Source organism: Canis aureus, chromosome 34, assembly GCF_053574225.1.
Source record: "Canis aureus isolate CA01 chromosome 34, VMU_Caureus_v.1.0, whole genome shotgun sequence".
Taxonomy (NCBI): Eukaryota; Metazoa; Chordata; class Mammalia; order Carnivora; family Canidae; genus Canis; species Canis aureus.
This window is the reverse complement of record NC_135644.1, coordinates 9,198,254-9,223,958: the sequence shown is the minus strand read 5'-3', so window position 1 is coordinate 9,223,958 and position 25,705 is coordinate 9,198,254. Positions and strand designations below refer to the sequence as shown.

General features: G+C 37.7%; 1 protein-coding gene across 7 annotated transcripts in view; it reads right to left on the bottom strand.

The window, feature by feature from the left end:
* The window catches only part of PDE11A (phosphodiesterase 11A), a 406,550-nt gene that overhangs the window by 301,470 nt on the left and 79,375 nt on the right, over nucleotides 1-25,705 (bottom strand). For all 7 annotated transcript variants that reach the window (XR_013371375.1, XR_013371376.1, XM_077883001.1 and 4 more), the window contains one exon: nucleotides 13,103-13,261. Coding sequence is in view for 3 of the 7 variants with exons in the window: in XM_077882999.1 (XP_077739125.1) it covers nucleotides 13,103-13,261 (159 nt within the window). In the remaining 4 variants the exon portion in view is untranslated. The remainder of the gene's footprint in view (nucleotides 1-13,102; nucleotides 13,262-25,705) is intronic.

Sequence of the window (25,705 nt, the reverse complement as noted above, 5' to 3'; positions counted from 1 at the left end):
ACATTATTAAAATCTCCCACATTTAGTTTTCCCATCCATAAAATGAGGATCTCCACAGGGTTGTTGGGGATTAAATGAGATAATGTATGCAGAGTACTTATCACAGAATAGGCAATAAATGGTTTTCTTTATTTTCTTGTTTTCTTTCTAAGAAAAAAACAAAGACTGAGAGATGTTCCATGATCTTGAAGTCTAAAATTTGCTTTTTCTCTAGCAAAGATAATGTGAAATTATATGTGCACATGAAGCAGGGCAGGCTTAATATGTCATTGAGGAACCCACAGCTGTCCTATCAAGAATTCACCCTCCAGGGATAATCAGAAAGCCATACTCCAAATGTGGCTATTACAAGGGCTCCAGAGAGTTTTATCTGCCATCAACAGCATGGTGCTTTGCTAATGTTAAAATGGACTTTCACTGGTGAAATTAATAGCTTATTAATCAGTACAATGGATATCAGACATGGACAGTAATTACTGAAATTAGTGGTATCCAGGATATGTATATTGGTAACAGTATTCTAGAGACGTCCCCCCCGCCAACCTTTGTATTAATAAGGTATAAAAATCTAGCAAGTTCTAAACTTGTATCCATAGGAATGGATCCTAAGGCTGTCCAATCCTGCCATTCAGTCAAAGGATTCTGGTTGCCTGATGTCCATAAGAGCAACCAGATTCTGTTTCTAAGATATTGTGAGTGGTGTTTTGATCAACTAAAATTAAGAGAACCTGGACTTCGTACACCTTACTGAACAGTGTCTGTACTATATGACCTGACTTGTCAGTAAGTTTATGTTTAAATAAATGTCTTTATATGAAGCAGAATTTGGTCTGAGATCTCCTTTCATTAAAACCAAGGAATAAATTAATAGGTTAGTAGTCAACTCCTACTTACTGAAAACTTTTTGGCAACTATTATGATGTACCTAGGTACTATTATGAGCAACCTAATAGTTGTGCGTGGCCCAACTGGCTTAGGTCAGTTTGCTTCATGCTAGTCTTTCTTTCTTTTTTTTTTTTTAAGATTTATTTATTTATTTGAGAGAGACAGTATGAACATGTGAGTAAGGGGAGGAGCAGAGGGAGAGAATCTTCAAGCAGACTCCTCACTGAGCACAGAGCCCCACGCAGGGCTTGATCTCACAACCCATGAGATTGTGACCTGAGCTGAAGAGTTGGACACTTAACTGACTGAAACACCCAGGTGCCCTAATCTTTTTTCTAATTAAAAAAATGATTAACTTAGATCAATGGTTAATTAGTTCCTTGTGGAATGCATACACACACACACACAATACATCAAAGGAGTGGAAATAAAGTGAAATTAGAAATTAAAAGAATGCAATTTTTAAAAATTATAACTTTGAAGCTGCTAAAGTTTCAATGAGTTGATATATGGCTACTGGCATCATAAAGTAACACCATTTTCTGGAGAGAAAAATGGTCAAATTTATCACGAGCCTTAAAAATAAATTTTCCACCAAGAACCACATGAAAAAGTGTTCACTATCATTAGCCACCAGGATAAGGCTAATCAAAACCTCAGTGAAATACCACTTCAAAACCACTAGGATGGTTGTAGTCAAAAAGACTGATAATAAGAAGTATTGGCAAGGATGTGGAAAAATTAGAACATTCATACATTGCTGGTAGAAATGTAAAATAGTGCAGCCATTTTGGAAAAGAGACTGGTAGTTCTTCAAAAGGTTGAACATTAGAGCCACCAGATGACCCAGCAATTCCACTCCTAGGTACATATCCAAGAAATATGAAAACCAGCATGCTCATAGCAGCATTATTCATACTAGTCAAATACCCTAAATGTCTATCAACTGAGGAATGGATAAATGAAATGTGGTGTATCCATATAACGGAGTATTATTCAGCCACAAAAAGAGATGAAGGAACTTGCTGATACAAGCTGCAACACAGATGAGTCTTGAAAATGTTATGCTAAGTGAAAGAAGCCTGTCACTGATTTTGTATTATTCCCTTTATATGAATTTCCAAAAATAGGCAAAGCCATAAGGACAGGAAGTACATTGGTGGTTGCCTAAGACTGAGAGGGCTGGGGCAAATGAGAATGACTGTTAATGGGTATGGGGTTTCTTTTGGGGTGATGAAAATTTTCTCAAATTGGGTGTGGTGACAGTTACACATCTCTACAAATATACTAAAAGCCACTTAAGTGTATGCTTTAAGTAAATGAATTGCATGACATGAAATTGTACCACAATAAGGTTGTTGTAAAAAATTACTAATGTTCAAGCTCCTTGACCCAGTAACCCTGTCAGTTTGAACCATAGAAAATTACCAATATTTTTGACTTATAAAACAGCAACCTAATATCGCTATCCTAAGAAAGAATCTAAGTTTTATTTATAAAGAAATGTATTTGTTGTAATTTTATTAGAACATGATTTTTTAAAAAAGATTTATTTATTTGAGAGAGAGAAAGATAGAGATCACACATGAGCAGGGGCAAGAGTAAAGGGAGAGGGAGCGAAAGAATCCCCAAGCAAGCTCCCCACTGAGTGTGAAGCCCATGCAGAGCTCCATCCCAGGACACTGAGATCATGACCTGAGCCAAAATCAAGAGGGGGCCACTCAACTAACTAAGCCACCCAGGCGCCCAGAACATGATTTTGAAAACAACCTAAATGCTGAGGGGGGAAAAAAAGATTAAATAAACTATTATATAATTACACGGTAGAACATAATGCAAGCATATGAATTACCCCTTTGAGGAATTGTTTAAAGCATGATAAAATACCAGGTACACTATGTGATACAAATTTGGACAGATATCTTCATTTATAGGCAAAAATAAATGAATATAAGGAAATACACCAAGAATATTAACACAATTATCTCTGAAAGTTAGGATTATGGGTGATTTTAGGTTTCCCTTTATTTTTGTACTTTGCAAATTTTCTCTATTAGGCTTGCATTACTCTTCTTTTAAAAAAGATTTTATTTATTTATTGACATAAAGAAAGAGAGAGAGAGAGCAAGTAGGGAGAACGGGAAAGGGAGAAGCAGACTCCCCAACCCCCACCCCAGCAGGGAGCCTGACTAGGGGGCTCGATCCCAGCACCCGGGGATCATAACCTGAGCTGAAGGCAGACACTTAACCAGCTGAGCCACCCAGGTGCCCCATATTACTTATAATGATAATAATCCTAAATTTTACTTTAAATCAAAAAAGAATTTGACTTAAGCTTTCAAAATTTCCAGTCCAATGGCCTACATGCATATGAGAAAATGCTCTGCATCACTTGCCATCAGGGAAATACAAATCAAAACCACAATGAGATACCACCTCACACCAGTGAGAATGGGGCAAATTAACAAGGCAGGAAACAACAAATGTTGGAGAGGATGCGGAGAAAAGGGAACCCTCTTACACTGTTGGTGGGAATGTGAACTGGTGCAGCCACTCTGGAAAACTGTGTGGAGGTTCCTCAAACAGTTAAAAATATACCTGCCCTACGACCCAGCAATTGCACTGTTGGGGATTTACCCCAAAGATTCAGATGCAATGAAACGCCGGGACACCTGCACCCCCATGTTTATAGCAGCAATGGCCACAATAGCCAAATTGTGGAAGGAGCCTCGGTGTCCATCGAAAGATGAATGGATAAAGAATATGTGGTATATGTATACAATGGAATATTGCTCAGCTATTAGAAATGACAAATACCCACCATTTGCTTCAACGTGGATGGAACTGGAGGGTATTATGCTGAGTGAAGTAAGTCAGTCGGAGAAGGACAAACATTATATGTTCTCATTCATGTGGGGAATATAAATAATAGTGAAAGGGAATATAAGGGAAGGGAGAAGAAATGTGTGGGAAATATCAGAAAGGGAGACATAACGTAAAGACTGCTAACTCTGGAAAACGAACCAGGGGTGGTAGAAGGGGAGGAGGGCGGGGGGTGGGAGTGATTGGGTGACGGGCACTGGGGGTTATTCTGTATGTTGGTAAATTGAACACCAATAAAAAAAAAAGAAAAACAAAACAAAACAAAACAAAAAACAAAAACAAAAACAAAGCAGCATTAGGAAAAATAAAAAAAAAAAATTTCCAGTCAAGTATTTCAGCCTCTAAGGTGAAAAAAAGAAACCTTGCTGGGAGATCCCTGGGTGGCTTAGCGGTTTGGTGCCTGCCTTTGGCCCGGGGTGTGATCCTGGGGTCCTGGGATCAAGTCCCACATCAGGCTCCCTGCCTAGAGCCTGCTTCTCCCTCTGCCTGTGTCTCTGCCTCTCTCTCTCTCTCTCTCTCTCTCTCTCTCTCTCTCTGTGTCTCTCATGAATAAATAAATAAAATCTTAAAAAAAAAGAAAGAAACCTTGCTGTTTTATTCAGACAATACCACTAAACTAGTTATTCAAAAGACATAGTATTAATCTGCCTTAATTTGAAGTCTTAACTAACCAAGAATCTACAACATCCTGTTCTAGTTCTTTAGAAATAACTCTTCCTGCCAACAAGTGCTTATTTATTTCTTGTCTGTGACTGCATATCGTTCTCCCGTGTCCAAGCCACAGATAAATCAGAGATAGAGTTTGTGTGACAGTTTTTCGTCATTTTGCACTTTTAGAAGTGGCTTGACTAATAAGAGTATTTCATGTCCTGCCAAGCTGGTAAAAGCCACAGATGTATTATTGGTCCCTGAAAATCAGAATGTACTGAACTCTTCTCAGGCCCTGACCTTTCCCTCCCAGATGCCCCAGAGTCCTGTCTGTCCAGTCCTATATATCTACAGCCTGCCAGTGTCAGGTTTAAGGTCTCTTAACGTCTCCAGTGTAGTTGATGGTAGTTTGATACCATGATTCTAGCGTGATACTCATGAGCAGATGCAGCACAAAGATACTTGAGATAAGCACAGTAAAAAGACAACACTTTCTTGTATTTCAAGTTCAGCACCTAAGGCAGTGTAGCAGGAGACACATTTTATACGAACACGTGGAGTTCGACTGAAGAGTCCATCACAGTGTATCATAGTTATTTGAGAAGGAGCTTTGGATCAAATCTCACTCCCTACGTAAAAACACTATTTTATTGTGAGCCCTTCTGATATCACTTAGACTTAATAAAGCACACTCATATAAGTAAAAGCTACAGAAAAAATTGTAGAATTATCTAACTTATAAAAACTATATACAGAATCACTACCTAAGGTTATGCTATACACTTACATATTTACTTTGTTTATTGTCTGTCTCTACCACAAAAATTAAAGTTGGAGAGAGGAAGAATTTTTGTCTGCCTTGTTCATCAGTTTAACTCCAGTACTGGGAACAGTACCTCAAACACAGTCGTGTCTACGAAGAAGAAACTCAGGGGCACCTCAGTGGCTCATTGGGTTAGGCATCCGACTCTTGATTTCTGCTCAGGTCATGATCTCGCGATTATGGGATTGAGCCCCACATTAGGCTCTGATTAGCAGTGCTAATCTGCTTCAAATTTTCTCTCCCTCTCCCTTACTCTCTCTCTTAAATAAAACAATAAAATAATAAAATCTTTTTTAAAAAACCCCCAAAACTCAGTCAGTAGTGAATGAGTGAATGGTTCCTCCACACAACGGAACACTATTCAGCTGCTAAAAATGTTCAGATCAATGATCATTCAAAATTCTCTCCATTATGCACGGAACAGTTATTGCCATGTAAATTATTTAGTTCATTTATTTCATGTTCCTGCTATTTCATATGCTGGCTAAATGCAAACTACCCTCTAAGGTTTTGCAAAGTATATGGAAAGAGACAGAAAGGAGGATGCTGCGTCTAAGCACTTATCATTTCCTTGGTAACTCTTAGAAATATAAAAAAGAGAAACTAAGAAAGCAAGAAATTACAAATGCTAGCATTATCAGACATCTGATGACATCAGAATTTTTGCAAGAGAACTGTAAATTTACATGCATACCAAGCATTATTTGCATCTGAAATATAAAATCCACCATGTAGGCACTGGTCTTCATTTTGTCAATTGTTGTATTACTGATTTTTTTTAACTTCCTAATTTTTGGTCACTATATATTTTCTTTTAAAAAATTCTATTTATTTATTCATAAGAGACACAGAGACATAGGTAGAGGGAGAAGCAGGCTCCCCGCAGGGAGCCTGATGCAGGACTCGATCCCTGGACTGGGGATCATGCCCTGAGCCAAAGGGAGACACTCAACTGCTGAGCTACCCAGGCGTCCCTGGTCACTATATATTTTCTAAATTAACCATTAGTAAAAATCTAACAACAGTCATTGGGGACATCTGAGAAAAATGTTACACTATAAAATATCAGGAACCACTATTCAAAACAAACAATAATCTCTTTTAGAATAGTTCCTACTTAAATCTGATATGTCAGACTCGGATTTAAACCTTAGAAAGGGATAAGAAAGAAGAGCCTTTTGTGTAATTAGACTTTTGTGAATATAAGTTAAGCACAATACCAAACCTGGGACAGAGTGACCATTTTTTGTCAAATGTTAACCCCTTGGATAGTCCCAATAGGTAGACTTGCCTTCTTCTGCCACAGTTAGACTGCCTAAGGAAGAGGCAGAGAATAGAGCTAGAAGTCCACAACAATATTTCTCCAATACGAAAAATCTCCTGAAGTTTAACCTGAGTTCTGACAGGGACTGTGTTGGGTAGATCTCGTTTATTTCTGAATTTCTCAGGCAGATAGAGTCCAGGGTCCAGGGGATACATAGAACATGAACAAATAAGTCTCTAAAGCTCTTGTCGTTTCACAGTGATCATATGAAACCTGGGTAATGGCTGTTAAAAGGCAAATAGTGCAGTGACTAGACAGTTTAAATGTAGATAAAGTATTGCAATCAATGAGTTATAAGATTTAATCCAAATTTTTCTAGGACTGAAATTTTATTGATCAAGTATAATTTGAAATCAAGAGCCATCTGCCAGGACTTCTAAAACCTTTTTGCTAAACATTGATTTTTAGTATTATTATTATTTTCTTTTTTTTTTTTTTTTTAGAGTGAGAGAGAGAGACCCTGGGGGGAGGGGAAGGGAGAGGGAGAGAGAATCTCAAGCAAACTCCACACTGAGCCCAAGCCTGACAAAGGGCTTAATTTCATGACCCTGAGATCATGACCTAAGCTAAAATCAAGAGTCAGATGCTTAACCAACTAAGCCACCCAGGTGCCCCAAACACTGATTTTTAATTATAATTTTATTGCCAGAGGTTTGAGAATCTAACTTAATTGGAATATAGGTAGAAAAGGGGAAAAATGAGATAAGAACACAAAGGCCACTTCTTAAAATATGTTAATCCACTGCTCATTTAGCAGTTGAGTATCCAAAAAACAACTGAGCATTAATAGAAAACATATAAACTTGCCTGGTGGAACTGCAATACCACTAGTCATGTATACGACGAGACTGAAAAAAAATAATAACTATTTGAAAAATACTTTTGAAAAGTACCTTTGTGTACAAACTAACTCTACAGAAGATGACAGAAAAAAAAAAAAAACCTGTCGCTCTTGCTTCCATTTAGCTGATTTTATTAAACTGACTAGTTATTTGGGGGAACTGACTAGTTGTTTGGGGATTGGATATTATGGTAGAACTAAAGCTTGCAGCCAAGTCTAAAGACTTTTAAAAAAAAATCAATCCTATGCCAGTCAAATTCCATGCAAGTCACACACCTCTATGCCACATTCAGTCTTCTGGGCCCCAATTTGTCACCCCTATCAGCATGATAGGATATTCAATATCCCTCCCCTTCATCAAAATGAATTATGATACCTTTTGCACCCTTAACATCTCACCAGGATCTGAAACATTCGTCTTTGCACAATCAGGAACAGCTTAAAAATGTAAAGCCAAGAGCTTATCACATCCTTCCCTTTACTTGGCTGTAAGTCTCAGGCCTGTTGCAAATAACAAAACTCCAGCTTCTGCAAGTCTCATTAAGCATCATCCGTGTGCACCATCCTCAACATCAATTGGCAGGGCAGCGTCACACATAACAAATTCCTGGAATGTGGCCAGTCCCAGCAGCCAAGCTCATCTGGCTGCATCCCAGCTCTACAGGGTGTCTGAACATGCTGGCACAAAGAAGAATGGCAGGATGGCTGAACATTCTGAATTATGAGCTGGAGAGAGGTGACCACACACTAAAGAAACCCTGTAGAGATGAGCTGAAGAACTTCAAGCCACAACTGCTTATATGTTGGCTGTTGGAAAGTGAATGCAACAGACATAGTCTTTATGCAACACTGCAATAAGAAATGGTCCCTTTGAGGACCAGGTATAGGCAAACTGAAAGGGCAGATAAGGGCCCATGTTCATTTCCATATTCCAGGTTTCATCTGGCCTGCCCCTGCATTTTGACAGATTACCAGTGTTTGCTCTCATCCAGGTCTCATTTTATTCTGCAAAATAATGCCTCTCTCTCTACTTACCCAAGAATAACAAAATGACAAATTAATTGGATACAAGGAGCATAGGCATACCACCTAAATCAGCTAGCTTATGCATATCACTGAAGAACAGGGACATTTGCTAGAAACCCATGAAGTGAACCAGGAAATTCCAGTCAGCTCCTTTGTGTGATCTGCCTTTCTGTGTGCTTCCAAAGTAATTACAGAACTAGTAATTTGTCAGTATGTAATCTAAATTATTAATATGTGCCTATGGTAGACTGTTATTTCACACAAAACTCTAACCACCGCTGATAAAATTACTGCTATTATGTAAGAACATTAAAGAGTATGATGATTTTAAAGTCATTAAAAGTGAAATTTTTAGGCAGGATCTGGATGACCATCTGGCAGGTAAAAGATCCTTGCACTGGATGAGGAAAGGGTTGGTGAGAAAGTATTTTGATGACTTTTCCAGGCTTTTCCATCAACTTTATGTGAGACAGCCCAGCCACTGAAATATAGGCACAGAATTTTCAAGAAATCTAATATGATCTCATGCACAATTATGTTAGATATATAAATAGCCCAGAAATGAATACACCACATTTGATTGTCATTTTATCCCAGGCAAATCACTTACTGATTCTCATATTGCAAAATGTTTGGAATTACACCAAATAAAATACAGCTGATGGTCTCCAGAAGTTGACATTATAAGATATCAGGACATACAAATCATATTATGCTAAAAATGCAATAAATTTATCACTACCCATATGAATGATGACATAGCAGTTATGTATATGAAGTAAAATAACAAATAAGGTTCAAATTATTTTAGTTTTACTTTGAAAGAGATGACAAGATTTCATGAATTTCATTTACTGGTAAGTGCTATATCTATTTTATCCCTCACAACAATACTATTACAGAGATTCTGAGGCTAAGAAAAATTGAACAGCTTGCCCAAGGTCACTCAGCTAATAATTAGCAGGTCAAAGACTTGAACCTGCCTCAAAGGCCATCTGATCTGGATCCCCCTACCTAGCACTGATTACTGGGCTTCCATTTCCCTTTCTTATTTCCTCACTTGCAGGCAACACTGAAACTTCTGTCGCTTAAGTTTATACTGGTGAGTGTGGGAGGAGGTTGTCTGAAGCCTGCCCGGCAGACTGAGGAAAACTAATTTGAGTTTTCAAATGGGAACTGAACAAAGTTGGCAGGGCTCTGCAAAAAAGAGGTATAGGCGTGCTACTACTATTGTAAATAGGCTCAGTATTCCCGAAAGCTATCTGTCTCTTGGAATGAGAGCTATAAAACTTTTCTTGCCCTCTGTCTCAGTAATTTCAGTCTTTGGAATATACCCCAAGGAAATAACACAAAAGAAAAAGGTAATTTGTTCAAGATATTCATTCAGGGACTATTTGAATTAGTGAAAAACTGGAAATAACCTAAATTTCCAGTAATAGGACAATGACTAAGCAAACTAGGCTAGGTAGAGAAAGAAAAAGAAAAAAAAACTTTATAATCCCTAATAATGGCAAATGTAGACTACATTCACATGTGGACATATATGTAAGAAATAACTCTTAAAAGTAGAATGCAAATTAGCATAAGCATAGTCTTGTGCCAAGACCTTTTTTCTCACTTGTGCCAAGTATAATATTGTGTGCATTAACAATCACACAAGAGAAATGTGAATTTATAAAGAAGTATATCTCCCATTTCCTTGTAACTCCAATAGTGGAACTGATACATAGGCTGTCCTTAATTAAAACTTAGGACAGCTTACATAGAGGTAGTTTTAAAACTGAGACTAGACTATATCTCACATGTACTAATGTGCTGTCAACAAGAGCTAATTTTTTATAAGGACTTACTATAGACACTCTTCCAAGTTCTTTCCCTGTATTCTCTCATATAATCCTCTTATAGCCTTATAAGTATTATTATTATCATCTCTTTTCCAAGAGGAGGAAATTGGAGCACAGAAAAGCTAAGCAACTTTCCCAAGATTACATAGGCTATGACAGAGATGGGGTTTCAACCAGGGTAGACTGCTGCTATGGCCTATATGCAGCCATTATGCCACAATGTCTTAGCTTATTTAAAAGAAGTATCTAGATCATGTTATTTCCCATTAAGCATTTCTAAGATTTTGTTTTCTGCTTTTCTTCCTCAGCACTTCTGTTTTGTTTATAATATATAGGATCCTTGCAGGAAAGAACAATAACCAGATACAGAGGTTGAGATAAAATACTCACCATCTAGTGCCACCTGCATGAACATAATCAACTTGCCTAAACTGGTAAAACTTCATCCAAGAAGTAAGACTAGAGTAGGGTTTTTAAATCAGTTGAGGGAATTATAGAGGCTAAAAAATAAAATTCTACTGTGGGCACATGAGATAATTACGAAGGAGAAAAATGTAACACATGGAGCAAATGTGATACCCAAATGATGCTGAATCTAAGAAATAAGTTGCCTGAGGCTAAGTGACAAATATAGAAGAACATTTAAAATTCTTGGGAGAATGATAACTTAAAAATAAAATTTATGTTTTATATTTACTTAGTTTCTTATATTTTTACAAAACTATTTGTAACTTATGATTTTTAATTCTCATGCTGTAAACGGTGAATAGTATAGTTGACGGGGGAAAAAACTGAGAGTCACAGATTAAGCATCTCACCCAAAGCTGGCCCATTTGTCCTTAGTGGGGTTGGACCTCTGTCCCAGCCCACATTCTCAGTAGAGCTAAACACTGATGCTGTTCAAGACAAAGCCCTGTGCAGACCTCTCCTATAAATCATTCAGATCCATAAAGCCCTAGGCCACAAGTATAAATCCACTGAGATAAGTCCAGAAAACCAATCTAACATAAGCATAATCAGAGATGATAATCAAATATATAACAGGATCCTTTCAAATGAAGGAGGCAGAGTGATGGCAGGACTACTATCCATAAACTAAACTTTGGGAGATATCATGGGCAGGTAGTTTTATGTTTGGAAAAACACAAAACCCTAGTCCTTTTATCTGAATCCTTGTAAGAGGCACATTATTATAAGACCCTATCACCTTTGGGACAAAATGCGCAAAACAACATTTTTGCTTTATTGGTACATTTTATGGAAATATTTGCAGAGTAAGTGAGGCAGCCTATATTCATACATCCCTAAGTGCCCTCACCTTCTGACCTGACTCTGTCTTATAGAAGCCTATGCTTTCTTGAGAGATCAGATCAAATGCTATAGCCTCTTTACATTCTTCCAAGAAGCCTCTTTGCATTCTTCAAGTGAGATTAACCCTCCCTTTCCTAGGCATTTATAGCACGTTCTAGGTCATCTTATTGATGATCTTGCCTTCTGCTTTGTTTGGCTCCAGGATGGCATAACACACTTGGGATTTATCTTTGGGCTTCTACAGCCCCAACACAAGTGCCTTCACACTGTAGTTTTCCCTGAATTGGTAAGAAATTGTCTGAGGTCCTGTCACACTCTAAGGGTTTATAAACATTTTCTGGGGTTTGAGTTATTCAAATTCAACTACAGATATGACCTCAGTAAAGGACTCTCTTCACTTAAAAATCTTGTTTCCTTATAATCATATTTTATGCTGACCTTTAGTACCAGAACATTTGCGTTTATTTAATGCATTAGTAATTAGCACTAGCAAATAGCAATCTCACATCCAGAAGGTTAAATTATAAAGTGCCTTTTTTAATCAAATAGGTGTATGGCAGTCATCAAACTAATTTGAGATTTGCTTTTACCACAAATTTCATAAATATTCCACCATATTTTATTCAATATGAAGAGCTTCAAAGACAGAAAAAACTTCAGCTTTATAAAGAATCTCTCTTTTAATATGAGCCGGTGAATAAACTACTGATGAAAGAACTTAGGATTTCAGAACAAAAGTACATTACTTCTACCAAAGTCAACAGTTCTTCAGGGACAAAAATAATGTTCTAGTAATTTGTACTAGTGTACTAGTAATTTGGAATTATAACTAAATAACATTCATTTTATTGAGATTCTTATATAAGAACTAAGTAAACAATTCTTCATAGTAGTTATAAAAACACAAAAGCAGGCACCTGCATGGCTCAGTTGGTTAAGTGTCTGCCTTCAGTTCACGTCATGATCCCAGAGTCCCAGGATGGAGCCCGTTTCAGGCTCCCTGCTCAGCAAGGAGTTTACTTCTTCTCTCACCTTCCCCCTGCTCCTTCTCTCTCTCTCTTTCTCTCTCTCTCTCACTCAGTCTAACTCTCAAATAAATAAGTAAAATCTTAAAAAAAAAAAAAAAAAAAAAGGAAACACAAGAAGCAAGTACTAGGTTTCTGAAACCCAGTCAGTCACCTTCCTCATGCCCCTAACTTCCCTTGGGCCGTGTGTGGTGGTGGTGTGATCCTCAATTAAAAAGCTTGCTTATAAAGAAGATAAAGACCAGGGAAAGAATACTACCGAGGGTTGCAATGAAAAGTAAACTAAGAAAAAGATGAAGTGATTATTTTCAATTGTAACACATTCTACAAAATATCCAAAACTTCCACTACATTTTGTGTAACAATAGAAAAAGCTCTTTGATCCATGAATGGGTTAATGCAACAACTATTCACACAACTCTTGTCCTTTTCTGGGAGAATAGCAATCAATGACCAAGGAGAGTACAAGTCACAAAAGGCATGAAATCTTACTTTTTCATCATCTTCAGTAAATGGAGCACCTTCAGGAATCTTATTTATCGCTTGGGCCACACCAATAATCTCACCATCACTGCTTCGGATGGGCATGCACAATAGTGATTTTGTCTTGTATCCAGTTAGCTTGTCAATTTCATCATTGAATCTTCGATCCTAAAAATAAGACAGAGAGGGCACTCAATGCATATGCATTGTCATCAGGGAGAAAGGAAGAAAAGTGTAATTTTGTATATGATATTTTATGACTAGGAATTTTACCCAATGAATTTTTAATAACAATACCAGATTTGATTTCATGTTGAAGTCACCAAAGAAGGATAAATGAAAAAAACTGCTACCACAGTTGTTAACCATAGTAAATGATGAAAGAACTTAAACTTGACTACAACAATCTCTTAAAGTTGGGGAAAGGGCAAGTGTCTTTTTGTTGTTTTGTTTTGTTTTGATTTTGTTTGTTTGTTTGTTTGTTTTTGAGAGAGAGAGAGGGAGCGCACACTCAAAGCAAGGGGAAAGGCAAAAGGAGAAGGAAAAAGAGAATTTTAAGCATGTTCCATGCCTATCGCAGGGACCACTGTGGAGCACAATGTGGGGCTCTATCTCACAACCTTGAGATTGTGACCTGAGCCCAAATCAAGAGTTGGATGGTTAACCAAATGAGCCTCCCAGGCACCCCTCAGGGGCAAGTGTTTTTAATGGAACTCCACACTGTGCTACTTATTAAAATATGTTATTTCACATAGACAATTGATTATGAAGTATCATATAAGAAAAAGGCCTAAAAAATTCATGTTAAGCACAATGAAAAAATATGCAGAAAAGCACTACTTTACTTCTAGTCAAAATGTCCCATGAAAAAAGAACCTATGAGCCTCTTATGATACTTTTAAAATACGGAAATGAAAACAAAATAGTGTGGTGGGGAAGGAGGAGACAAAAGACTTCTTTATAGGATGTCCTCTTAAAATATATAGAAGGAATGGTAAATTACATAAGTATCTATTCTGCAACTACCAGTATAATAATATATACAAGCAAGGATCACCAATGGATGCTAAGCCACTATTGTTGTTAAACAGAATATCCACATAGTATCAGAGTATCACCCCAAAGATTCCCTATTAAATTCAAAGAGAAAAAGATGTCTTTATCATGAGGAGATCTGGTGGACATCACCTGAAACAAGTGATCAAACTTAGCATTACCACTAATGAGACAAAATATCACAGGCTTCTGATGTGATGTAATGTGATGAGAATACATCAACAAAAATATATAGCATTCTTGTCAAAAGTGTAAAATGAATCTGACCATTCAGGAAAAGAAACTTAAGAAAAATGCAGATTATCGGTAATTCTATCAGAAGCCTGACCTGCACTCTTTAAATATGTCAATATTGTGAGAGGCAAAAAAATTTGAAATAAAAATAAAATAGGGCCATGGGAGCAGTGCTGGTTGCTCTTAAGAAGAATTAGGAGACCTGGGATCTAAATAAAATGTGTGATTCCCTTTTTAAAATTGTTATGCAATTTCTAGGTGTTGGGTTACAATTAAAGAAAGTTGAACATGGACATTATATTAGGAAATATAATTTTATCAACATAAGCTTTCAAATCAACATCAACTTTCCTCTATGAACAAGGATTTCACGTTCTTTTTTAAGGATATACATGCTACGGCATTTTAGTGCGAAATGTCACAACATCTTCAACTTCTTTCCAAATGGTAAGAAAGAAAGAGAGGGATGGAAGGGAGGGAGGGAGGGAGAGAGGGAAAGATGGATGGATGAAGGAAAAAGAGAGAGAGAAAGAAGAGACTGGCTCCTGAAAAGGTAACAAGGGCTAAAAATGTTCCAAGGAAGATAATAAGGAGATCCAGGCTCACTGCTTCAATAAGGGACTGAGTGAAGTGAAGCTTCTCCCAATGACTTTGATATTTTCTTAAAAGAGGCTTAAAAAATGACAAAGCCCTCCTGTCTACCACCATCTAGAGATATGAATTTCATCTAAGAGTCCAGAGAGACTGGTTGTGGACAGAGCCTCAAAACCAAATATTATTGGCCTTCTGATAAAATCTGTGTTATCTTCAGTATCACAAGAACAGGAGCTTAAACTCCATAGTAAGTTCTGGTCTTGGGACTCATGGAAGCTACTCTAAATCCTTAGTTAGGGAGGGAAGAGCCCTGAAGGAGAGAGGGAAATAAAAAAATCCAAACAAAACTAGGTCTCGGGAGGAGGCAAGATGGCGGAAGAGTAGGGGTCCTCAATTCATCTGGTCCCACACAAACTTACCTAGATAACTTTCAAAGCAGTCTGAAAACCTACAAATTCGACATGAGATGTAAAGAGAGAACAGCTGGAATGCCACAGAGAGAAAAGTGGTCGCTCTGACAAGGTAAGAAGGTGAAGAAAAAAAGGTTGGGGAAGAGAGCCAGGGCAAGCCGGGCAAACAGGCTGGAAAGGGGAGCTGTGACAAGCTGTGCGAAAGCTGAGCAGCAGAAAGTTGGGGCACAAAAGCTGAGTCCTGGACAAGAGAGAACTTTAAAAATCCGCACCCAAGTTTTCCCTGACTGAAAAGTGCTCAGCAGGGAAATAGGGCAGAATGGCAGGAGGGGCAGTGAAGCCTCAATATTCCTGGAGACACAATAAGAATAGGGGTCCCTGGGAGAAAGCTCACCACAAACTGCAGTCAGATTTCGGTAAGGAGCTGGAATGCCACAAACTTCTGGGGCATTTGGGAGAAGCTGGCTTGTTATGCAGGCCAGTGCTGGGGCTCTCCTTACCCTAGAGTCCAGCAACAGATGGAGGCAACTTTCCTCCATTCCCTTTGGGAGAGGTAGACCCCAGGAAGGCATAGGACAGTGAGAACTCTCCTGATGCTGGGTGCCCTTCAATTTGTACAGATCAGTGCACCTGCACCTGTCCTCAGGAGCATCTAGGCCAGTGTGGACTGGGAGACTGCAGTTTGGTACTTGGGGAGCTCTTGGCTCTGGAGCTAGAGATCTGGCTTGTGTCATTTTTTTTCCTTCTCTTTGTCTTTCACCTGGGAGAAGCAGGGCCTGTAGGGAACAAAGGCCTCAACGGATAAACAACTCACACTGAGTCGGGTCACCTGGCAAGAGGCAGGGCATCTCCACCCAGGCACAGACACCGAGAATCAGCACAGCAGATCTCTCCCCCAGAAGAACTGCTGGAAGAACCGGGAAGGGCAAGTTTATAGACCAAGCGGCACTGGAAAGCTCCAGGAATGAGGGAAAATAGTATTTGGAACTAGAGGGTTTATTATTATTATTATTATTATTATTATCATCATCATCATTCATTTATATTTCAGGTTTAAAATTTCCAATATTTTTTTCTCTTTTCTTGCCTTAACTACAATATTTTACCAACTCTTTTTTTTTAAGCTTTTTCCTTTTGACTTTCATATTTCTACAATTACATGTCTTAGATATATTCGTCATTATTGGATTCTCTTCAACATATTCAATTTTGGTAGATATACGAATTATGGGTTTTTGTTTTTTTTCTGTCTTGTTTTGTTTTATAATGATAGAAACCAGTACCTTCTACACAAGGGCCAAAACCCAGAACCAAGTGGAACACCGTGTTTGTTCATTCTGTGAGACTATATTCTCTCTTCCTTCCCATTCTGCCCACCTCTTTTTTCTTGTTTCTGTTTTTGTGGTTGAGGTTAGGTCTCTATATAAGTTTTGCTGGTTTATATAAATTTGGAATTGAGCATCTTCTAACATACAAAACAAATTACCCTCAGAACCAAGAGGATCACCCTCTAGGTCCCCTCAGGGAGACTATATTCTCTCTCCACCACCACTTCCTCACCACCCTCCACTTTTTTTCTTTGTTTTTTGTTTTTTTTATTCTATTTTGTTGTAAAAGTTGTTTTTCACTTTAGTGGTCCTTTCATTTTGCTCTGTTCTTTTTATTTTCTTGTCTCTGATCTCTTCCGAATCATCTAGGATGTATTTTACTTAGGTCGTGGTTGATATTTTTGACTCTGCAGGTTCATATAGCCACTTTGCACTGGACAAAATGACTAGAAGAAAGAATTCACTACAAAAGAAAGAACCAGAAGTAACACCTCTGCCACAGAATTGCTGAATGTGTATTTAAATACAATGTCAGAAATTCAATTCAGAAGTACAATTATAAAATTACTGGTGGCTCTGGAAAAAAGCATAAAGGACTCTAGAGATTCTCTTACTGCAGAATTGAGATCTAATCAGGCCAAAATTAAAAATACTTTAACTGAAATGCAGTCTAAACTGGATGCTCTAACTGCTAGAGTTAATAAGGTGGAAGACAGAGTGACATAGAAGACAAGTTGATGGAATGGAAGGAAGCTGAGGAAAAAAAGAGAAAAACAATTAAGAACCCACGAGGAAAGCCTTAGGGAAATAAATGATAGCTTGAGAAGGAATAATATTCATCTTATTGGGATTCCAGAAGAGGTTGTGTGAGAGGGAATGAGAGGGGACCACAAAATATATTTGAACAAATCACAGCTGAGAGCTCCCTTAATCTGGAGAAGGAAACAGACATTCAGATCCAAGAGATAGAGAGGACCCCCCCAAATCAATAAAAAACGTTCAACACCTCGACATTTAATAGTGAAACCTGCAAATTTCAAAGATAAAGAGAAAATCCTTAAAGTAGCTCGAGATAAGAGATTCTTAACCTTATATGGGGAGAGATATCAGATTAACAGCAGACCTATTCACAGAAACCTGGCAGGCCAGAATAGGCTGGCATATACACAGGGTACTAACACTAAATGAGAAAAACACACAGCAAAGAATACTTCATCCAGCAAGGCTGTCATTCAGAATAGAAGGAGAGATAAAGAGCTTTAAGGAGAAGCTTCTTCAAGAAGGAGAGATATAAGCTTCTATCTTATAAAGATAGACAGAAACTGAAAGAATATGTGACCACCAAACTGGCTCTGCAAGAAATATTAAGAGGGGCCCTGTAAAAGAAAGAGGGAGCCCAAAGAAACAATCCACAAAAACAGGGACTATGTAGGTAATACTATGAATAAATTCATATCTTTCAAAAGTTACTCTGAACGTGAATGGGCTAAATGATACCATCAAAAGATGGAGGGTATCGGACTGGATAAAAAATCAAGATCCATCTATACACTGTCTACAAGAGACTCATTTTAGGGACACCTGGGTGGCTCAGCGGTTAAGCATCTGCCTTTGGCTCAGGGTGTGATCTTGGAGTCCCAGGATCAAGTCCCACATTGGGCTCCCTGGAGCCCGCTTCTCCCTCTGCTTGTGTATCTGCCTCTCTCTGTGTGTCTCTCATAAATAAACAAATAAATAAAATCTTAGAGAGAGAGAGAGAGAGAGACTCATTTTAGACCTAAGGGACACCTCCAGACTGAAAATGAAGGAGTGGAGAACCATTTACCATTCAAATGGTCCTCAAAAGAAAGCTGGGGTAGCAATCCTCATATCAGATAAATTAGAGCTTATATCAAAGACTATAACAAAAGATGAAGAGGGACACTATATAATACTTAAAGTGTCTATCCAACAAGAAGACCTAACAATTATGAATATTTAAGCTCCTAATGTGGGAGTAGCCAAGTATATCAATCAATTAATAACCAAAGTTAAGACATACTTAGATAACAATACGTTAATAGTAGGAGACTTCAACACAGCACTCTTACCAAAAGACAGATATTCTAAGCAGAACATCTCCAAAGGAACAAGGGCCTTGAATGATACACTGGACCAAACAGATTTCACAGATATATACAGAACATTCCATCCTAATGCAACTGAATACACATTCTTCTCAAGTGCCCATGGAACTTTCTCCAGAGTAGACCACATATTGGGTCACAAATCAGGTCTCAACCAATACCAAGAGATTGGGATTGCCCCCTGCATATTTTTAGACCATAATACTTTGAAGCTAAGAACTCAATCACAAGAAGAAATTTGAAAGAAACTCAAACACATGGAGGTTAAAGAGCATCCTACTAAAAGATGAATGACTCAACCAGGACATTTGAAAAGAATTAAAAAGATTCATGGAAATTAATGAAAATGAAAATAAAACCATGCAAAATCATTGGGATACAGCAAAAAACAGCCCTAAGAGGGAAATAAATCGCAATACAAGCCTCCCTCAAAAAATTGGAAAAAACTCAAATACACAAGCTAACCTCACACCTAAAGGAATTAGAGAAAGAAAAGTAAAGCCTAAATCAAGCAGAAGAGAGATAATATAGATTAGAGCAGAACCCAATGAAATAGAGACCAGAAGAACTGTAGAAAAGATCAACAAAACCAGGAGCTGGTTCTTTGAAAGAATTATTAAGATAGATAAACCCCTAGTCAGCCTTAGTAAAAAGAAAAAAGACTCAAAATAAAATCATGAACAAAAGAGGAAAGATCATAACCAATACCAAGGAAATACAAACAATTTTAAGAACATATTATGCCAACTAACTAGGCAATCTAGAATAAATGGATGCATTTCTGGAAACCCCAAATTACCAAAACTGGAACACGAAGAAATAGAAAACCTAAGCAGGCCAATAACCAGGGAGGAAATTGAAGCAGTCATCAAAAACCTCCCAAGACACCAAAGTCCAGGGACAGATGGCTTCCCAGGGGAATTCTACCAAACATTTAAAGAAGAAATAATACCTATTCTACTAAAGCTATTTCAAAGGATAGAAAGGGAGGGAATACTTCCAAACTCATTATATGAGGCCAGCATTACCTTGATCCCAAAACCAGACAAAGACCCCACCAAAAAGGAGGATTATAGACCAATATTCCTGATGAACATGGATGCAAAATTTTTCACCAAGATACTAGCCAACAGAGGATTATTCACCACAACCAAGTGGGATTTACCCTCAGGATGCAAGGTGGTTCAACATTCATAAAACAATCAACGTGATAGATCACGTCAATAAGAGAAAAACTAAAACCATATGATCCTCTCAATAAATGCAGACAGCATTTGACAAAATACAACATCCATTCCTGATTAAAACTCAGATAGAGGGATAGAGGGAACATTCCTTAATATTGTAAAAGCCATTTATGAAAAGCCCACAGTGAATATCATTATCAACCAGGAAAAACTGAGAGCCTTTCTCCTAAGATCAGGAACACGACAGGGATGTCCACTCTCACCACTGCTATTCAACCTAGTACTAGAAGCCTAGCCTCAGCAATCAGGCAACAAAAGAAATAAAAGGCATTCAAAGGCAAAGAAGAAATCAAACTCTCCCTCTTTGCAGATGACATTATACTGTACATAGAAAACCCAAAGGACTCCACCCCAAGATTACTAGAACTCATACAGTAATTCAGCAATATGGCAGGACACAAAATTAATGCCCAGAAATCAGTGGCATTTCTATATACTAACAATGAGACTGAAGAAACAGAAATTAAGGAATCAATCCCATTTATAATTACACCCAAAAGCATAAGATACCTAGGAATAAACCTAACCAAAGAGGTAAAGGATCTCTACCCTAAAAACTACAGAACACTTCTGAAAGAAATTGAGGAAGATGTAAAGAGATGAAAAAACATTCCATGCTCATGGATTGGAAGAATAAATATTGGGAAAATGTCTATGTTACCCAGGGCAATTTACACATTCAATGCAATCCCTATCAAAATACCATGGATTTTCTTCAGAGTTGGAGCAAATCATCTTAAGATTTGTATGGAATCAGAAAAGACCCCAAATAGCCAGGAGAATGTTGAAAAAGAAAAATCAATGCCAGGGGCATAAACAATGCCTGATTTCAAGCTGTATTACAAAACTGTGATCATCAAGACAGTATGGTACTGGCACAAAAACAGACATATAGATCAATGGAACAGAATAGAGAACCAAGAAATGGGCCCTCAACTCTATGCTCAACTCATCTTCAACAAAGCAGGAAAGAATATCTACTGGAAAAAAGACAGTCTCTTCAATAAGTAGTGTTGGGAAAATTGGACAGCTACATACAGAAGAATGAAACTGGACCAATCTCTTACACTATACACAAAGATAAACTCAAAATGGTTGAAAAATCTAACTGTGAGACAAGAATCCATCAAAATACTAGAGGAGAACACAGGCAACAATCTTTTTTAACTTGGCCACAGCAACTTCTTGCTAGACACATCTATAAAGGCAAGAGAAACAAAAGCAAAAATGAACCATCAGGACTTCATCAAGATAAAAGGCTTCTGCACAGTGAAGAAAACAATCAACAAAACTAAAAGACAACCTACAGAATGGGAGAAGATATTTCCAAATGACGTATCAGATAAATGATGTATCAGATCTTGGCTAGTATCCAAGATCTATAAAGAACTTATCAAACTCAACACCCAAGAAACAATCTAGTCATGAAATGGGCAGAAGACATGAACTGATATATCTCCAAAGAAGACATACACATGGCCAATGAGCACATGAGAAAATGCTCCACATCACTTGCCATCAGGGAAATACAGGTCAAAACCACAATGAGATACCACTTCACATCCATGAGAATGGCTAAAATTAACAGGACAGGAAACAACAAATGTCGGCAAGGATGTGGAGAAAGGGGAACCCTCTTGCACTGTTGGTGGGAATGTGAACTGGTAGAGCCACTCTAGAAAACAGTGTGGAGATTCCTCAAGAAGTTAAAAATAGAGCTACCCTAAGACCCAGCACTTGTGTTACTGAGTATTTACCTCAAAGATACAGATATAGTGAAATGCCAGGACACTTGCACGCCAATGTTCAGAGCAACAATGTCCCCAATACCCAAACTGTGGAAGGAGCCATGATGTTTATCAACAGATGAATGGATAAAGAAGATATGGTGTGTGTGTGTGTGTGTGTGTGTATAAAATGGAATATTACTCAGCCATCAGAAAGGATGACTAGCTACCATTTGCTTCGACGTGGATGGAACTGGAGGACATTATGCTGAGTGAAATAAGTCAGTCAGAGAAGGGCAATCATCATATGGTTTCATTCATACGTGGAATATAAGAAATAGTGAAAGGAATTATAAAGGAAAGGAAGGGAACTGAGTGGGGAAAAATTAGAGAGGGAGACAAACCATGAGAGACTCCTAACTCTGGGAAACAAACAAAGGGTTGTGGAAGGGGAGGTGGGTGGAGATAAGGGGTAACTGGGTGATGGGCAATAAGGAAGGCACTTGATGGGATGAGCACTGGGTGTTATACTATATGTGGGAAAACTGAATTTAAATTTAAAAAAGAAAACAGATCTCCTGCTCAAAATGAGCTTGCAACCAAACTTTCAGAGAAACACTAATTTGTATTAGTATTTTTAAAAATTCACCAAGAAACCATTATGTCAAGCTGTGAGGTGGGGGACACAGCAGGAAACAAAACAGGCATCATCCCTGCCTTCACAGAACTTACAATCTAGTAGGTGAGGCAGATGACATATAAATGTATAATCATGTATTATAGTAAGTGATACTAGGAAAAGAGCAGGGTGCCATGTGAGAGACTTAATAGGAGCAATCTATTTCTATGGTCTATCTGAAAATAGAACAAGTAAGCTATGACTTGCATCATGAGTAAGAATTAGCCAATCAAAGAAAGTTGGGAAGAACTTTCCAAGATGCTAAAACAATACCCGTGAAGGTCCTGAAGAAGGAAAAGGCTTAGTAAGTTCCCCAAACTCCAAGGTCAGTGTGGCAAAAGCACAGGGAGTCAAAGGGAAAAAAGGAGAGGAAGGCAGGGGCCAAATGGTACCAAGTCTTACAGGCTTGGAAAGGAGTTATAACATTAACCCTAAACACAGGGGAATGTCACTGAAGATCTTGAAGCAGAGGATGATATAACTCATAATCCAGCACTTAGCATTCACTGAAATCATCTTATTACTTCACTTGTTCTCCCTCCATTAGTATATAAGATCTAAATTAGCAGAGATTTTGTCCCTCTTGCTTCCTGCTTCATACTGCCATATATTGTAGGTGCTCCATAATAGTTGTTTTGAGTAATAGGAGGATTTTTTTTAAGATTGTACTGCAATTATGCAAAATATAGAAAAGCTGGAAAGGCCTTAAGGCCCCACATTTCACTCCTTGGTGTGTATTTAGAGATACTTTTGCACATGTACATAAGAAGACACACAAATGTTGACTGTAACATCAATTATGGAAAGAAAAAATTAAAAACCATTTCAATGTTGGTTAATAGAGAAGTAAACAAATTATCATCTCTTATCCTGATAACATACTATACAACAATTTTAATGAATAAACTAAAGCTACTTATATTAACATGAACACACTCATATGGTCTGGGTTAAGAGAAAAGCAATGAAGGTAAGACAGGTAGGTTGCAAATTTCATTTACAGTACTTCCTAATGGATTAGTTGAGGATGGGGGACTAGAAAAAGAAGAGTTTATCTCTGGTTTTAATTTGAGAAACTATGTCACTAATATGTGGTATTTAAGAAATGAAACAGATGAACATGGAGGGGAGAAAGAGAGGCAAATCATGAAACAGACTCTTAACCACAGAGAACAAACTGAGGGTTGATGGGGGGATGTGGGCCGGGAATGGGTTAAATGGGTGATGGGGATTAAGGAGGGCACTTGTTGTGATGAGCATGGGGTGTTACATGTAAGTGATGAATCACTAAATTCTACTCCTGAAACTATATGTTAACTAACTAGAATTTAAATAAAAAGTTGAAACAAAAAAAATTTGAGAAACTATGAACAGAGTGCCATTTACTGGAATGGAAGAGATTCAAATGAAGGTGAAAGTCTACATATAAAGAAAGTCAAGGAGGTTGATAAATCAGTTTAAGCAAGGTAAGGTCCATCTTGTGACCTAATCAGTTTTCCACCCTCAGAAGGTTTTCAAAATACCAAAGCCTAGGCTCCACTCCAAACTGAATCAATGACTATTAGGCATTGGCATTTTGTTAATGCTTATACGTGATTTTCATATGAAAATAACTGTCCTGAATGATAAAGGAGATTAGTCACTAGTGAGATCATAAAATTCATTGATAGGGAGAGCCTTAACATGGGGGGGAAAAAAACAAAGAAAGAATCACATATTCTAGTGGTTGCATGTCAGTTGGGGTGGATTGTGTTAGACTGGACTTGAAAATCCACTCTGGAGTAGGTATGGCCCATCTGTTCTTACTTTTGTGATAGTTTGCTTCTGTGGAGAAGAGAATCCACCAAAGTCCAGCTTTGTGTAGACCTACCACCAAGACTGTGGGGTATTGTCAAACTATCCAAAGCCACATGAGAACAATAGACACGGAGATACTTCCACATGACTGGAGGCACCAAAATGTAATTAATCTCCACCACCCTCCCAACTCTGCGCTAATCTGATAAACTTTGAGCTCAAGAAGAAAAAATAATCATGTTGATATATGTGGTGTTAATCTTCCAATTTAAAAGCTGTAAAGTAAGATTTATTTCATTGTTTTAGTGGTTTTTTAAAAAAACTAATTCATCTGAAGATAACCTTTTTCCAAGTCTTCATTACACTACTAATGGGATAATTCTCACAAATTAACTCAAAAACGATATAACCCATCTAATGGGAGGTCAGAAGAGCTGATAAAATTGTATACTTTCCTAATGTATATTAATCTCTAGATTAATTTTCTAATCTTAAAAAATTAAAGTTGAGCGCAAAATTGAGGTATATATTAATTGTAGGATATGAGGAAAACTAGGGAAATAATTAGATAAAGAAACATATTACTCTGATGTCATACATGGAAGGAAAGTTTAATAACAGAAGGCAGCAAAAAATAGATTTCACTTGCCAAGCAATGACCACAAATGAATGTAGAAGTAGGGGAACAATTTGGAAAACACAGCTGGAGGCTACATCTAGTGTAAGGTAAAAAAAAAAAAAAAAAAAAAAAATCCCCCAAAGAAAGTGAAATGTTTAAGCTGACATCCAAAGGATCACTATCTCAGGAAGAGAAAATAGTATCCAAAATGCAAAATCAATAGAAAACTGGTAAGTTTGAGGAACTAAAAGAAGCTGAGTATAGCTCTCAAGGGTAGAGTCCAAAATGGGACAAGAAAGACCAGCTGGAGACTCATGAAGGGATACCTAGTGACCATACCAGGTTTAGAATTAAATGGAGGGCACCAGAGGGTTTTAAGAAAGTGGATGGGAATAATATAACTGATTCTTCATTTTAGAAATACCACTCTGGCTTAATGTAAAGAATGGATTGGAAGCAAGAGATCTAGGTGAGAAATAAACCATCTCTAGACTAAGATGGTAGTTGATGATAGTGGAAGGTGATGAGAATGGACTGAGTTGAAAGATATTTAGGAGGTAAAATCAATAGGATCTTGCTGATTAATTTGATGAAAGGTTGTTAAAGTTAGAGGAGTGAAAAATGACTCCAGGTATTGGGTACAGGTACCTGGGTGAGTAGCAGAGTGATTCATGAGTGAGAAACACAGGGAAGGACAGATTCTGAGGTGGGAATATGAGTTCCCCTGTATACATTTTGAAGTTTAGTTGACTATGAGCCATCCACCTGGTAGTATTGTCCCCAAAGTAGTTTGAG